Here is a 17,456-nt window from a genome sequence, read left to right on the forward strand (position 1 = left end):
ATTATGGAATGGGATGTGATTTGTCTGTCACAGTCTGTAAGAGAGTAAACTCGCGGGGACAGACGTCCTGTTCAATATAATCCTACTGTTCTTACTGTAAGACAAAAGGCGAATTCAGTGATGCGCTTGTGATTGTGTTTTTTTTTTTTTTTTGTTGTTTGTTTTGTAATTACATCCTTTAGCATGGCAAGGTTGCACGACATACCAAAATCTTCATATTTCGTACAGGTGAAAAGTCACAGAAAGAAACAGAAAGAGGGACGGAGATTATTCGAACAAAGAAAAAAAGAAGAAGAAAAAACACTTGGAAAAAGGGTAAATAAATCATTAGAGCGACTCGGCTTACACTGAGTCATTTCAATTACCGGTCGAAATCATAACTGAGTTAATATCGTAGTTTCCACTTTGTCGCAAGTGAGCCTTCCTCGCATGTAACCTAATAATGAACTCTAGCCCTCTGGTGAGCAACAATTTGTACACATCTGGCGAGGAAAACAAGAAACAAATTGCAACTGTAGCTACGTTTTCATTTTTTTCGTGCTCACTCTTGCCTCTTTAATGACCATTTCCGCGAAATGTTAAGCTATTTGGGGCTTTACTTTTTGTTGCTTTCATCTCATTCCAATACAATGCACTTCTTTACCCAGCACACGAGCAAAGATTCCGATATGACCTTTCCATATTTTTTATCCTTTTTTTTTTTGTGATGGTGAGGTGACGGTGCTAATCAAGCACGCTTTGCAGGAGGGAACACTATCAAGTCAAGTGCACTTTATGGCTTGTGTGAAACAAATGTCGCAAATCGTGTCGGACGTGCGATTGACACGCGAAGTTTATTTTTTTTTTCTACCTGAAGCATCTAATTAAATCAGCTTAATTAATCCAATTAAATCAGCCTAGTTTAATTTTGTCTGCCGTCTTTTAAGATAGATTTCCGCTATTCCAATGTTGTAAAAGTAATAGTCATGTTATCATCATTGTCGTTGAAATTATATTTTAAATTAGTTTGACAAAGAAAGTGAAAAAAAAAACAGTTTTGGTGCAAGAATATCAATTCATTTCTTCGTTCTCAATTTTCTTTTCGTCTTACTGTAAATCAATGAAATAAATTACCCTGCCTAAACTTCAATTTGAGCTTCAACTTCTCTCAACTAAAATGTTAGTTGAATGATTAAGACATTAACAAAAATTCTCAATTTGTCATGACAGAAAAAAAAAAAGATATCCCTGAAATGTTACAATACTTTGTGCTAAATTTACATGACATTTTTTTTTTGGCATTGACATTAATAAAGTAATATACTTTTTATTTAAACTAACATCTTGTTTGACAACACAATCCTTTCTTTGTGTATATTATAAAATGCGTTTCAGGCTTCTACAAGAGAACAAAAAAAAATTGTCAAAAGAAATTGAATTTGAAGGCATGATGCAGAGGTGTTGTTAATTTTCCATTTCCAGTTTGGCCATGCACTAGCTTAGAACAAGCGACAGCTCAAATTCTGATACTGGAGATCCCCCCCCCCCCTCTCTCTCTCCCTATCTCTTTCTCGGCCTTCCTCTTTTTTTTCTCTCTCTCTCTCTCTCTTAAGGAGGATTCATCTCATTAAAATCGCCTCAAAACGCATCAAGTCATTGTCTTTTCTTTCCTGAGACTTTATTAATAGATTATCTGTCAACCAAATTCGAAATCTTTCCTCGCGGAGTTAAGAAAAAAAAAACAAACAAACAAAGTTACAGAGAATCGGACCCGCCTCTTCTACGGCAGTCCCGTGGCACCTGCCCCATTGGAGGAGGAATTATTATATGAGTATCGCCTTGCACTTGAGCGTGACTAAATTCCTGGGCAGGCGCTAACCACAAAGACAGCGAGTAAATGGCAGGAAATTTGCGACTCCCTTCTTCTTTCCCGCGTTCGGGGTCTCGAGCTGTGACTGACCTTCTGACAAACTTCGACAGTGATCGGTTGTCTATCAAATTATGATTTTGGTGTGCTGATGCTTTCTTTTGAGAGGGGAACATATAGGGCGTCATTGGGATTATATTTGTGTTGTTAACGTGGCTTGACCCCAAAGTATAGTTTGTGAATTGCGCAGTCAAAACATGCGCAATAAAATATATGAGCCATCATAGCGCAGTTGTCGAGAGCAAACAGTGGTATTGCACGATGATAGACTATAGGCTACAAACTTTATCTCTCAAACACAAACATTCGTTTTAGCAAATTCAACAATTTCAAGAAGAGTTATCGGCTGATAGGAAAGGTTAATGCGTACGTAAGAGACTCAGCTGAAAAACAGGATGAACCTGAAGAAAGGGATAGGCCAATTTCAAATTTGAATAAACAGAGAGATGAAACAAATATCGAAGTCATTTAATCAGAAGACATTGCATTACTGTCTGGCTCTTCGCTACAGTTTGGGCAGCGGAATCTGTCTATATTACCTCTGCCTAAATGCACCCCAAAATGCATTTTCAGTCCACCGCTCATCATAAAATCTTCACAGTTTTATAGAATACGCATTCAGCCACCCTTTCACAAAAATCCTACATAGGGGCCTACATCTACCCCATAACCACGATCGGTCATGACAGTTTTTTTAATCAAAATAAAATCTATTGCATATTAGTTTAAAAAAATAAAGTGCACTTTTCAACTGGGTGTTTACATTTTCAAGAAACATAGCACGATTGTAATTGTAACCTTTACGGATCTTGATCTTAGATGAAATTAATATTGTCTTTACCACTGAGTATCTTCATATATTCTTTTGTTTTTTCTCCGTTTATATTATAATTGCTATGTGAGGGACAAAGCAACACCAAATAGTTACGTGGGTGCTCTGCAAACAAACCTCCATTTTACAGCGAACAATCTATTTCAAACTTTCTTTGACTGCACGACATTTTCTCTACAATTCATGACAAAGATGTTTGTGAGTGTGTGAGTTTACGCATGTGCGTTTATATATGTGTCCATTTGTGCGTGTGCGTGAGTGTGTATTATACTTAAACGTTGCATCTTTCCTTTTTTTTTTCTTTTTTTTTCTACATGGCATGTGATATCATTTGAATTGACACTCCAAGACGATGGTTTGTGCTCGTGTTTATATTAAAAAATAAAAAATCGTGAGGTGATCAAACATTTCAAATATAAAGCTTCCTAAAGCAAGACCTTGATTAATAGCTCACTTATACGCTATCTTTGCCAAAGACACGATTTTTCGCTGTTATCATATTCATCGTTGCCAAAGAAAAATCGAAAAATTGGGGGGGGGGGGGGTGGGTGTGAGGCAAGAGGTGGAAAAAGGGCGTTGCTCTTTGGGGTCCAATCGGACACGCCCAGGTCGAGGATGTGGGAGGGGCATCAAGCCGCACACGCTTATCAAAAATAATGTTGTGTGCTAAGATTGTAGAATAAATATACATGTAGGCCTAACAGCGATAATAAAAACATTCAGGATGATAACGATAATGATAATGATGGCGACGACGACGTCGGTGATCTTGATGATGACGATAAAGATATGCTATAGTAGTACTAGTACCGCTTATAACAGTCATAAATTTACATAAAAATGACATTTCCAAATGGTGCTGCTACTGATAACAGTACTTTAACCTCGTACCACAATACACCTACTTCAGCAAATACTGAGAATATAGTCAATAGTAGTCATGGAAATAGTGATACTACTCTATGTTAGTAAAGGACAGAATTGAGACTATAATAACAGTGCATACATATCACATGAAACTTTTTTGGATAGTGCTTCAGGAAACAATTCGCGTTATAAGCGACGCTTTTAGTCACTTCCCCGTGTCTTTTAGGAATGTTGAATATCCGGTCTCCAGAAATTAATTTTGCACCCCAACCCCATCATCTCCCCCCCCCCAAAAAAAAACAAAACAAAAACAACAACAACAACAACAAAACACACACACAGAAAAAGAAGCCCAGACACACAACAAAGCGAATGTTAAACATGAAAATCGTCATTCAGTTCGAGCTAATGAGGGATGATGTGTGCGTGTGAATCATGTAGCGCTAAGAATATAGGCATCCGCAGCTGTTTGTTTCTTGTAACTCTTATTTGGTACACACTTCATGAAATACTCTTGCCAACACACGTCCTCCGATCGCTAAATCTGATGATGGCGAGCCGACTGTATGCTGTCTGCGTGAGCCGTCGGTTAAGTGAATCTCCGTGCCATCTTTAGCAAATACAATGTAACGGTAAAATGGTCAAAGAGGAAATCCACTCCAAAAATAAATAAACTTTAAAGGAAAGAGAAAATAATTATTCCCTATGGAGAACGATACAAAAATGACCAAAATCGGGTAAGAAATAACAAAGGACGATATGCCATTTTGAAATTTCACATTTTCTTTTTTTTTTTTTGGGGGGGGGGAAACATTTCTTGACCAGTTCTTATGAATATGCAAATCAGCAAGTTGACGATGTCAAAAATCTCATATTTCAGCTGTATAGTATAAAACTAGTCCTAAAACCACTTAAAATGAATGGAAACATTGTTTTACTTGTATTAGCTATTTTTTCCCTCGAAATTGATTAATAACAAACATGAAAAGTTGTGAAGGTATGACATCATCAACTCGTTCATCTGAATGTTCATAAGGACTAGGAAAGAAATGTTTTCCGAAAAAAAAGTGAAATTTCAAAATGCCATATCTTCCTACTTTCATATCCGATTTTTGTCATTTTTGAATCGTTCCGTAGGGAATATTTTTCTCTTTCTTTAGAAATTTATTTTATTTTGTTGGTGGATTTCTTCTGTAAAGAATATGCCATGAATATCGGGCATAATCTTGGATTTGGACAAGTTATTGCATTTTAAGCGTCTCTTGTGATATCCACGAAACAGCAATATCCGCAGCAGTCACTTATGCAAAATAGTAAGATGAGTTGATTATGTCATCGTCAGACGATTGGTGTGTATACAAAACTATTATCACAACAATATGCCGTAATAATGAGCGATAATCTAGCAACATAACATCTGCCATTCCAAGTAACAGTTCTTTAAACGCGATGATTCTGTACACAATAATTTGATTTGCAGTATGAAAATTATGATTTTCTTCTTTGGAAAAACACAAAAACCAGGGACATTATTTTATCTACACATCATAATGTTGCATGCATTGAATGTATGATAATTTTATATGCGCATTGGTCATGTTTGTTCTGCTGTAATCTGAACCGTATCAAGCATTACAGCCTGGTATCGTCCACCGCATTCAAAATAATGCCATATGACTAATAATCTGTATAGTGGATACATGGTCGTGAATGGAATGCCAACGGAAGACCAACTCTTCCTGCCAACAATGACAACAGGTGGTGATGGGTCCTCAGTTGCCATAGCAACACAAAGGTTATCTACTAAAGAAATTAATCCCTCCACAGCTCAAGTGCAGAAAATAACAACAAACATCACACACACACACACACACACACGCACACACACACACACACGCACGCACACACACACACACACCTCGAAATATTGAATTAAAAAGAAAAAAATAGCTAGATTGAAAATACCCCACCTCAACATGTTTTCTTTTTTTGTCAAACCCCGTGATTCATCGTCACACGTAATATTCTCTTCTTCTTCTTCTTTTTATTTCAAATGATAATATAACAATATTGTCTTCTGTTCAAGGGTATAGCGTCATCAGTGTTGGTACTGTTAGCAGAGGGCATTGCCATTATCACTGCTCTGTCGTTGCCAAGTACCAATTTATTCACCGGGGTCGAGAGGGACATTGTGGGTAAAAATATTTTGTCCAAAGAAGTAAGTGCTGGACCTGGATTCGAACTCGGGTCCTCCGACTGAAAGTCAGTTTAGCCATAATTGCCACTGCAATGCCCCCTACAAGATCGTTATTATAAACTATATTATTTCATTTCATGCGTGTACGGCTGGTGGAACACATGGCCGGGACATCTTGATCAAGTTTGTCGGCCTAGGCAGGGTGCTCATTAACGGACAACCCTCCGTCGGGTTCATTAATCGATGGACCCACGTCGGGGGGAAATTTACCACCACTTCCTTTAACTCGTTCACTAATTACTCGTCAAACACGTGGGGAAGGGCGTCAACGGAGCCACAACTGTCGGAGTGTGAAATATTGTAATATGTTATAGTGTTGAATTGTGTACCAAGTGGTGTTTCAGGGACAGAATGCGTAAAGTGCACGTAACCTTGCTATTAACGGTGGTAGGCCTCAAAATAATGAAAATTATATTGATAACAACAATAATGCTCAAAATGATGATGATGATGATAATGATGAACAATAATAATAATGATATTAATGATAATAACAATAACAATGATAATAATAACAATGATAGCAAAAATAACAATAAAAGGGAAGAAAAGGAAGAAGAAGAATATAGCAATGACGATGAAAATCGTTATCATATCATAAAGGTAATTTTGCACCTGAAAATAGGACATCATCGTCGAGATAATAGCTAATAATATAGATAAACGTTTAAACTTAGAATATCACGACATGAGTCTTTTTCAGTTGGAGGTCAGTCAAACCGTTTCTCTATGCGGAGTGCAAAGCCCACAACCGTCACAAGTGTCTCTGAAGCTTTGTAACATTCAGGAGCTCTTCCGACAGTCGCTGTAGGGTCTTACATGCTAGAGGGCGCACTGAATTTTACACTTTTGATACCATTGACATGTCGCCATACGACGTATATACGTACACAGAGCGGACACAACCAGACGTCAGAAATATTTCGGGGAATCTTGACTGATGATACGTTTATTAGTCTCTCGAATATCAAAGCATTTGTGCAATTTTACACACCAATCAATAATATGGTCATCAGTGTTCAGTAAAATCCATCAATTGTAATCACATTGTAGTTCCGCATAGCGCTAACATTCCGCCCTATCCTTATGAAAATTATCACCGTCGCTTCACACAAACAATCGTGAAAACCAGTTTTCCTGCAATACTTATTGTGGCAGCTAAAACGTATTGGACCGGTTATTCTGATGGCATAACTGTATTCTGTTTTGTGAATTCGGGGTTTGATAGATTAAACTAGTAATCGCAGCATTTTCTACAGGTCAGAAGTACACAAGATTAAATGTACAAGAGGTGTACAATGTGTTGAATGGTTTTTCTAAACTCTCAACCAGGTGACGTGAAATTAACTTATACTCGCCAGGTCTCGGGGCATGAAGTATGGTTATCATTGCTGATCATCGCTTATTCAGTGGAATTACACTGGAATAACATAATTTTTTTTTTTCGATTCTTGATAAGGAGCAAAAGCTTCTAACGGGTCTCTGGATAGTTGCAGATTGTGTAATAATGTCACCACTTTCCATTTTATCATTTATCCATTATATTTATGGACTCACTCATTCATTCGTTCATTCATTCATTCATTCATTCATTCATTCATTCATTCATTCATTCATTCATTTACATATTCATTCATTCATTCATTTACATATTCATTCATTCATTCATTCATTCATTCATTCATTCATTCATTCATTCATTCATTCATTCATTCATTCATTCAAGAACCGATGTACTAGTATATATTTTCCGTGATGAGCGGGATACCGGGTTGGGAAAAGATACTTTGGTTGCTCAACTTTGTGTTGTACTCGATAGGCCTACTCCATTCTCGTTTCTGATCACCCCTATCACATTGTCCCCTCTCGATTTTTGACCCTATCACTGCTTGGTATGTTCCCTCGCCGCCGCCTCCACCCCGTCGGTACACCACTGTCTCGTGCGATTCGTCGATCTCGCGGGGACAAGTATTTCATTGTGGCGATTGGTCAACTTCATCGGACTGCATCGTAGACGGGAAGAGAAAGAGGAGTTTGACAACAGAAAGATTAGCTTGTGATTTGCCAGGCTAAATTACAATAATTATTGTGAGTGTTAAGAAACGGAAAGATAACAAAGAATATCATGTGAAGAGGAATGTGTTATTCATCAAATAACCACAATGAAGTATATCTTGAGCACAACGTCAAAGTTGCGAAATCGGGGGTTGGCGGTAAACTTTGGCTAACTTATATCAAAATGCATTTTCAAGTCTTGTGGATTTATGATACTGTAGTTGTACGACTCATATCAACATCTTTCAAATTTCGTTCGTAGAATTGTTTTTTTTTTTCATGTTGGTCGGTCTCTTCTATTCGTCAGGGTTCACAATTATTGGTACAAGTATAACAGATATAAAACACTTAAGTCAAGGCCACAATCAACTGAGTAATCACATAAATGGTGAATAACGTACGTATTTCATTGTTCGTTTGATTTTACTTCATGCTCTGTAACTCTCCATAACTACAGGATTCCGGCGAGTATAGGATAATACTAAATTATGAATTGTAAAATACATGCTGTGCATGCAATTTTTCTGAAAGTCAAAATCATGAACTTCTCACTACATCTTCCCTAAGAAACCAAGACTAACAGGTAAACTTTCTCATGACTATTTCTTTGGCAACGCATTCAGCAAAACCTCCCACTTCTCTCTCGAAAGGACAAATTTCTCTTTGATTTTATGAAGATGAAATCAATAAATCTATTTTTTTCTCCGATATGGTGTACGTAGTGGAATTCAGTGATTTCGACGTAAAAAAATGGCAAGACGATGAAATTATGCAACTACATGTACCTTCCCCGTGGATTTGACGAGTTTTAACACATGTATAGTCACTGATAGTGCACCTTCAATCAGCCTCTTCCTATTATTCCTACTACGCGAAACCTTTCTTTTGCCTTTTTCTTTTTCAACTGTATTTTGCATAGTTTTGTTAGTTCAGCAATTGGTAATTAGTAGGATCCTAATTGTTTAAGGGGAGACTGCAAAATACAAGATCTAATTTTTAGCAGTCCCTTCCATTTCCGATCAATTTTGACTTTGATATGTCGTTTGAAAAAAAAACCACGTGCATTTCAATTCATAATATTTTCCATGATTAAAATTTTGTATTGATTTTGTGTAATTACGTATATTCGAACGTTTCTTTGCAATTGCATACTTTATTGGAAATGAAATGAATGAAATGAAATAAAATTGAATGAATGAATGAATGAATGAATCAATGAATCAATGAATCAATGAATAAATGAATGAATGAAACTTAATACGCTCTCTGAATACAGGCGGAAAACGACGGGCCCGGTCTACTTAATTGGTTTATACACGAAAAGTAAGATGTTATGGCTGCGTTTTAATTTCTCGTTCTTATTCTGTGCATCTGGGTACATTTTTTTTTTTAATAGTAGTATGGGTGAAACCGCGTTCCTTGCAATTCCGACTACACTTACGAGTCAAAGACGTCAACGGAAATGGACTCGAAGACGTTTGTTGCGTTCCGAAGAGAGACCGAAAGGATATTCGGGAACGCGCGGACCTGTTCGTACACTCGGCTCCCGATGGGAAAACCGCCGAACGTCAGGGCATAGTAGATTCCGGGTTCTTCGTGATGAATGTATATCTTAAATGGAAAACAAAAACACAAATTGGTGTTAGGATACAGAATTCTTAAATCATGTGTAAAGTTGTTGTTGTGGTTGTTGTTGTTTTTTAGGGGGGTGGGGGAGAGTGTTTGATGATGGAAAGAACACAACTTAAGTTTTGGGCGATATTTTTTTTTTTCGATTTTTGTTAGAGAAATTGAACTGACAATATAGGTTTAACAAACAAGCCTTCAAACGATATCAAAGAAAATAGAGAAATGTTTTTAATAAAATGACAAGGGCAACAAAAGTATTCCATTATCTGGGGCCCGTTGCATAAAAGTTACAATTATGGTAACTTTGCCATCCAATGGTAACTTCCATGGAATTCTTGATTTTGATTGGCTGTTGAGTATTGTTGCCATGGTAGTTACCACTGGATGGCAAAGTTACCATAATTGTAACTTTTATGCAACGGGCCCCTGGTGTGTAGGAACGAGAGAACAAGCGTTCACCTTTTCCTTCACACACGGACCTGCTATACAGAACTGTTAGCTCAGTCTTAAAGACAGTTATGTTGCCTGACACAGCGTGACATAATACGAAAGTTACGACATTCTATAACGTTCCACCTGTTTCCAAGAAATAACAGCATCACTCGCAAGTACATATGCAAATTAGATGAGGTCAGCGCCTCAAAGGACTCGCCCCACATTACTTCCCTACAAGTTTTCACCCCACTAAACTTCGTGAATCCAATCCCAATTGATTGCATCAAACCATGCACAGCTGTGATTACCGAGCTATAAAGACTTTTTTTTTTCGTTGTTGTAAAGATTAATATTTTCTCCCTGATATTTGTACATACTAGAAGAAAATTTGTGGGTCGATAACATTACCTCTTCGTTCAATTGGCATATTTGAATTGGGCTGATACTACAGTTTCCTGAAACATGGGACTCAATAGAATAGCAAACTTTTAGTTTTGAGTCATCGTAAAGAGTATTTCACCGTTTTTTTTTTCGAATTTCTTTTTAACTTTCCTTTGAATCCCATCTGACCATGGAATTTAGTGTTCCTATTTAAAAACAAACAAACAAACAAACAAATTCTGGGATGTAGTAGAATACATATACTATCTTTTTTGCTTTTATTTTTTGAGGGGGAGAGGTCAACCAAAGATGTGATCTCTTTTGATGTCTTTCTTCCTTTTTCGTCAGAAAAAAATAGGCCATGGACTTTAAAAATAGCAAATTGCAAGAGTAGTCATTGTCCTTCTTACCCGTTCATCCAGAGGTCTCGGCAGGCCTTGCAAGCGGTGGATTTCTTTGTGAGGTACGTAGAACGAGACAACGTAACTCGCTGCCGCTGGGAAGGTAGCAGCAGCGTCAATACCAGCTTCAATGTCATCCACCCCCAAGTCCACGCGTGTGCGTACAGGCTTGGCCATGACAATTAGCGCACCTGGTGAGATAAGTGCAGAATGGAGGACAGAAATGCGTATACTATAATTGTTATTACATTCTGCAGGGTTCTTTTATTTTTCGTTTTTATTCCGAAGACAATTACAAATTTTTTTGCCATCAATCATTTACTTTGTCCGGTTCAAAAAGCCTGCCATGTTGCCTACTTGAGCCGTAAGTTAATGATGCGGCCACATTCTCATTGCGTCTGCGGATAATACTGAGTACAACAATTGAAAGGTTCCTATTCTGATGCCCAGAGGGACAAATAGAGCGAATAACATACAACTGTACATATCAAAGAAGAAAGATATAGATATGATAAAATTCCAACAAATATTCAGCCAAAATAAGATGCGAACATAATGACTTCAGATGCTTTTTAGATGTTTCTATGGACTCTGCTGATCGGAGCCTCACTTGAAGAGCATTCCAAAGAAATGTGGCTGCAGTTCAGTTGAAATTGTTCTTTCGACTGTTAATATTTCTGCGATTTCTGCGAGGAGCATATTCTGAGACCAGGTTTTCTGAATATTTTGGAGCCAAAGAATTAATGCACTATTTTTCATTTGGGTTACAGCTCGTTATTCCGAAGGTTCGTTATTCCGAAGGCTCTTCAGTCCGAAGATTCGTTATTCCGAACGTTCGGTTTTCGAATTTCATTTTCGGATGAACAAATCTTCGGAATAACGCCACAAATGTTCTGATTAACGAACCTTTTTTTCATTTTCGGATTAATGACCCTCTAGGTATAGGGAATTTGCGTGTTTCGGATTAACGAACCTTCGAAATATAGAACCTTCGGAATAACGAACAGCACCCTTTCATTTGTGGAGTAGAATTGTAAACTCTGTCCTTAGACACTGGTAGCCAGTATGTTGGAGAAGCGAGACGTTCCACCGAGGATCCGAGTAGCAGAGTTTTGAGCACGCTGTAGTTTGGCCACTTGGTAGATGAAGCATGAACAATCAAGATGCATTTCCATCGTCCATAATCACAAGACATAACGTAGGAATGAATAACAGAGGCTATTATTCATGTTTTCAACTTATCCCTGCATACTTTTCGAATCTGTAAGACTCGTTATATTTGATTGTTTGAATAATGAAGCGCTAATGACGCGCCAGGTTTACATCAATCAAATTAACTTTGTTTTGAGACACCTCACATTTCGTCGCGGATAAGACCAGATATTGAAGCCTGTCTCTCAATTTGAGGTTGGCTTTTGCGTTTCTGTGAGATTTCTGTGCTGTTCCGAGTGTGGGAACTTCTGGCTAATCTTTGTTGCCCTCCTATAACCGTCCTGGGCCACATCCGACCATAATCACCCAGTTCGGGTTCCTTCGCCGTTTAAACACTAAATTGCATCAGCAAAGGTACATCAGTGCCTCCCTAATATGATTTATTTACCATAGATTTCATACAGGGTACGCCCGGTTCCCGGAAGCAATCCCTACTGAGGACGTATTATGTCCAGAGAGTCTCAAATGTTTTGACATTTCAAAAACCAATCATCAGTGCAGATGGAAAGAGAGTAAATGTCTGCCTTTTCAAATACCTTCTTCATTTCGACCCTGGATGTATTTGAACAATCGATGAAACCCGATGTACGTCGCGACGTCGAATGATGACGTGTTCACCGACGTAGACACCCAGGTGGTTCTGCCATATCGTCGCACTTCATACTCGTCCGCGGCACATAAGCGATGATGAGGAAGACGAGGCATCCATTGTCTGAAGGTTCGTACCGTAAGGCAGTTCAATTAAGTTAAGCGCGATGATGATATTGATGATTATAGTAATAACAGTAATGATACGTATGAATTAGAATAATAAATATAACGAGGATGGTGGCAGCATTGATGAGAGTATAATGGAACTGACAACGTAGTATTTATTTTATATGACGCCCCTCCAAAATCACGTTGTGCTCAAAGCATTTTGCAACTCCGGTCACTATACTTTGAACGACACACTTAAAATAATGATTGGAACCACACACTTGAACTTACATGGGATTGAAGAGATGTTCTAAACCTAATTATTTTTATTGTGATTCAGTCACTTTTCTCATGTACACTTGCTTAAAATTTCCCCTGAAATGTGTTTCCGTAAGTTGGTTGTAAAGGCCCAAGGGTCATATAGTAAATTTTGATTTTTTTTCCCGCCCAGCAACTTAGGGAAGCACATCAGGGAAAGCTTGATTTCTTATACTTTTGGACTACGCTGGTGTTTTTGTGACTATTGTGTTGCCTCTAGAAATTGCCAAACGAATGATAGTATTATATCCGGGCTTTCAATTGATGTTTTTCTTCTGAGGGGCCCCACATGCTACAAGCTTTGTCTTTTCAGTGGGTCTCTTCATTTTTCGAATTTTGCATATTGTTTACTTCCCTCTGATCACTTGAGTTTTATGACAATGTATGATTATCGTAGGGTTATACAATATTATTGTACACTCTTTTCATCTTACACCGTTTTATATGCACCTTATCTGCTGTTACAAAAAAAAAAAGATTTCTATAATATGCTTTTGTCGAAAAATGAAAATAAAGTGAATTGAATTGAATTGGTAATTATAATAACCCACTGTCTACAATAATAACGATAATAATGATAGTAACTAGCATGCACCTAGAATGCACTAACTCTTCTCACCTTAGGCTGTCACTTAACGAACGTACACCTATACAAAGTCCTGTCACACTAACTATGTTAGCTTTCTGACCGATACCAATGCATATCGAGACTACTGGCTATGGACGGACAGGGGCCCTGTATTGAGTAAAGTGTTCTTCTAGGCCTAGGACACCCTCTTTGTGGCAGGACACGAGTGAAGGACCTTCTCGCCAAAAGCGCCGCGTGCAATTCACTCGAAATCGCTAAAACATTTCTTTTTTGTTTTTACTTTTAGTTCCTTGGCATCATGGGTAGTTTTTGCCCAGTCTTTGATAGTGGACATAACTAGCATTTTAAGATTCAAGGTAAGTTAAGTTACGAAATGATCAAACTATGCATGTTAAAATGTAATCTAATGTCTTCTGAGGGAAGACCTCCCTCTGCTTCTGTACTTCTCCACAAATGTAATATCTGATCAACATAATGTATGACTCTGCTTGTTGACTTTACAGGGGATTGTATCGATTATAAGATAATGCCGTTGCAGTTTAGATACAACAAAAACATTTTTTTTTTTTTTTTTGGGGGGGGTGCATATAAGTGTATCTCAAAATTGATAACGAGTGCCACTTGCTTTCACTTGTCAGGAACGTAACCGGTTTGTTATACTTGGTATGCAATTAATCGCGTGGATGAGCCTTTCGAATAATCAGGTAATGAGCTACCAACAGAAGATATTTGATCACTTCTAGTTTGCACACGACCCTTCTCAGTTCTTTGTCCAGTTATTTGACCATTTCTAGTTTGCACACGATCCTTATGAGATGGCTGATTCTAGTTCTTTGTGCTAAAAAAAAAAAAAGTAATACTTTTTCAGTACCTTTTAAAATCTGACTTCAACACAGAAAACAGCTTAAAGTATCACTACTAGACATCAGTGTTGTGTTAGAAATTAAACTTGTGATATTCCTTTTTGTCAACAACAACATCAAATTGGACTATGGGTTGCTTTTTTTAATTCAAATAGTAATGTAACATATTTACCCTTCATCACGAGGACCAAGGCTGAATCCAATGCTGTGAAACTCCTCCACAAGGTGCGACTCAACAGAAGACCCCAGAGTCCGGAGATACACCAGGAGCTCGTCCGGGAGGCCCCGCAACATTGTCATCAGCTTATCGCTTCCAATCGGAATAGAGCCGACACCTTTCGGATGGATAGGGATTCCTTCGGTAACAGTACCAACTTCCTGAATGGAGGGCATCTTGTCTCGGACGTGTTGCCCAGATTTTGTGGGTCTCTCAGTAGCTGAGTGTTCTTGGTTGTCAAGCCCTTCATGATGGAAAGGAGAGGCGTGCATCAAGGGGCGATGCTTGCGAAGGTAGGATTTACCAGAGGATCGCTGAGGCACCGTCGGTCTTGTCCTTGCCAGCAAATTGTTTCCTCTCATCAGCTTTGTTCTCTCTGTTGAAATATTCCTGCTTTGACTTGTTCCGTCTACAATTGCGGCCGTTTTTGTTGCGTCGTCACCAGGGTGGGCTGTGGTGGCTCCAACTTCTCGGAGATTGTAGGGTGTTGCCTTTGGAAGAAACATCCGATGATGTTCACCATCGAGTTTGGAGGATGGAGGTGGTGTTGCGAAGGGGTAATAGCGTGGAAACTTGTCCCCGTTAGCCCGGCTGATATCAGGAGGAGAATCCGTGGCTGGAGTCGTGGATAGCTCATCACGGGCATGCTGGTGCATCTCTTTGAATTTGACGTTGTAAGTGCGACCATCTGCTGACAGGGATGAAATCACACCATCCATCTGCCGAGGTGTACCTTCCCATGGCAGAGTCGCAGCGTCGGATTCTCCGTGTCTGTCCTCATCCGACACGTTGGCGAGATCGAAGGGCGTCGCCCGGGGTGGTAGAGAGTCACCACTCCTTGCATCTGGAAGACTAACATGATGATTATCTCCAGCCACTCGTCCACCTGGCCCCTCTGACTCACGATGACCCTGACCAGTAGGGACGGTTCCAGTATCGGGGCTCGCAATTGAGTCGTATTCGTTGGCCCGGTGAGGAGGACAACCGCGGGACTTCGATGAACCTAGTAATACAACTGCTGTAACAGCGTATATTATGTAGACGGTTACCACCATTTTCTGCAATCAAGAAAAGAAAGGAAATTCGTATGTATGTAAACAGAAATTGAATAACCCAAGAGAAATAGAAGGATATTACTACTGAGGAAAATAGTCGAATCTCAATCAATAGTGTTTGAAAGTGTATCGAAAGTTAGGTCTACAGATTGCTGAAATCACTTTAACATACAATGTAGCAGCTAATTAGAAAATTCACGAAGTCACCCGAGAAAAATACAAGTAAATATGCTTGTAGAAATTCATCAAAATCTGGCGCCAATACTTAAGAAAAAGAACACCAAATAATCGAATTATATTGATGACGAGTATGATTTCATAAAGCATATTCATTTAAATTCATGAATTCTGCCGTCGAGATGCTTTTCATTGCAACTGATTGACAAATTGCCCTGCATCGACCGTAAATAAGCACTGAATTGAAACACTGATCAATTCAGTGCTCATTTACGTCGATGCAGGACAATTTATCAATCAGTTGCAATAAAAAGCATATTCATCTTTCGTCATCTTTTTAGCTTGTAAAGTGCGGCAAATTTTATCTTGCCCTATGTATTCCCATTTTTTTTTTTCGCAACAACGGGAAAAAATTATGATCTTTGCTGATCAATCACATAAAAAGACGTTTAAGACGTATCAACAAATGGGTAAAACCGTATAAAACCGTTATTCTGATAGATTCTGATGTTCTAAACAGGCAGCAAGGCAAACCGTTGAATCGTTTTTACCTTGTTGTTAATTGTGGCAACTCGCAAAGATATTATCTTTAAAAACACCCGATCCAGAATCACGAATCACCGGTGGCTTGATGGAAATAGGGGAGGCGTTCTTCAGGGTTCCATTTTTATACCAATTTGAAATCGAACATTCCATTGCAAATGCTGAACAGCTTGTGAAAAAAAAAATGCATTAAGATATTGTGACGTAGTTGCCCCGCCCCATCCCACCACTCCAGCTAAAAAGGAAAGAAACGAAAAGAAAAGAAAGAAACGTGAGAAGGAGAAAAAAAAAGAGTGATGAGAAAGAAAACAAATATTTAGAATTGTTCAAACTGAAGGGGAGAAAGGTCGAGATGGAATTATCCAAATTGTATGAATATCACGTGACAGCTTGTATTACATCTTCCACGAATCAGGAGGGGAAAGAAGGGTCAACCATGAGTGAGATGATTTGCGTGTGTCCACTTGCGTTCGGTTTTTTTTTTTTATTACTTGTGTTTGTGGTTGAATAAGTGTTAATCCCTTGCTTTTTCAATCTCTTTGTATCAGACAACAAATCGAACAAAAAAAAGTAACAGTAAATTAAAAATGTTGTCTTCCTTGACATTAAATAATGTCTATAACATCTTCTGTTTTTCAAGGCGGAGATTACTAGTGTTATAGGATGTGGTTATAAAAAAACCAGTCCGGAATGTCTTTTACCACATTGCTTCGTCTTTTTTTTATCGAAAATCTTGATGGTGAGGTCATTAGCTTGGTCCAATAAGAAAAGAATTCCAATAAAACGAAAGCAGGGGTGGAGAGCTCTCCTCAATCAGCATAAGGGGGATGTGGAAAGCGCCTACGCTTTTCGACAAGTCCGTGTCAGCCACCAAATCTATGCCGTACCCTCCCCACGAACTCGCTGAAAACAAACTGTTTCAAGGACGGTGTCAACTTTGCATCATCAAAATACGTAGAGATCTGGAGTTGAGAGGGGAAAGAGAGAAAAAAAAGATAATCCATCGAAATGGAGAAGAAT

At 38.5% G+C, this 17,456-nt stretch overlaps 1 protein-coding gene across 1 annotated transcript; it reads right to left on the bottom strand.

Annotated features, from left to right (window-relative positions):
- Nucleotides 1–7,744: 7,744 nt before the first annotated feature.
- On the bottom strand, nt 7,745–10,940 carry LOC140240506 (uncharacterized). The gene is made up of 3 exons (XM_072320276.1): nt 10,773–10,940; nt 9,359–9,528; nt 7,745–7,865 (listed from the first exon to the last, which is right to left on the bottom strand). The coding sequence occupies exons 1-3, from the start codon at nt 10,938–10,940 to the stop codon at nt 7,745–7,747; spliced, it is 459 nt and encodes a 152-aa protein (XP_072176377.1).
- Between the last annotated feature and the right edge of the window lie 6,516 nt (nt 10,941–17,456).

This window comes from Diadema setosum, chromosome 17 (assembly GCF_964275005.1).
Source record: "Diadema setosum chromosome 17, eeDiaSeto1, whole genome shotgun sequence".
Lineage (NCBI taxonomy): Eukaryota > Metazoa > Echinodermata > Echinoidea > Diadematoida > Diadematidae > Diadema > Diadema setosum.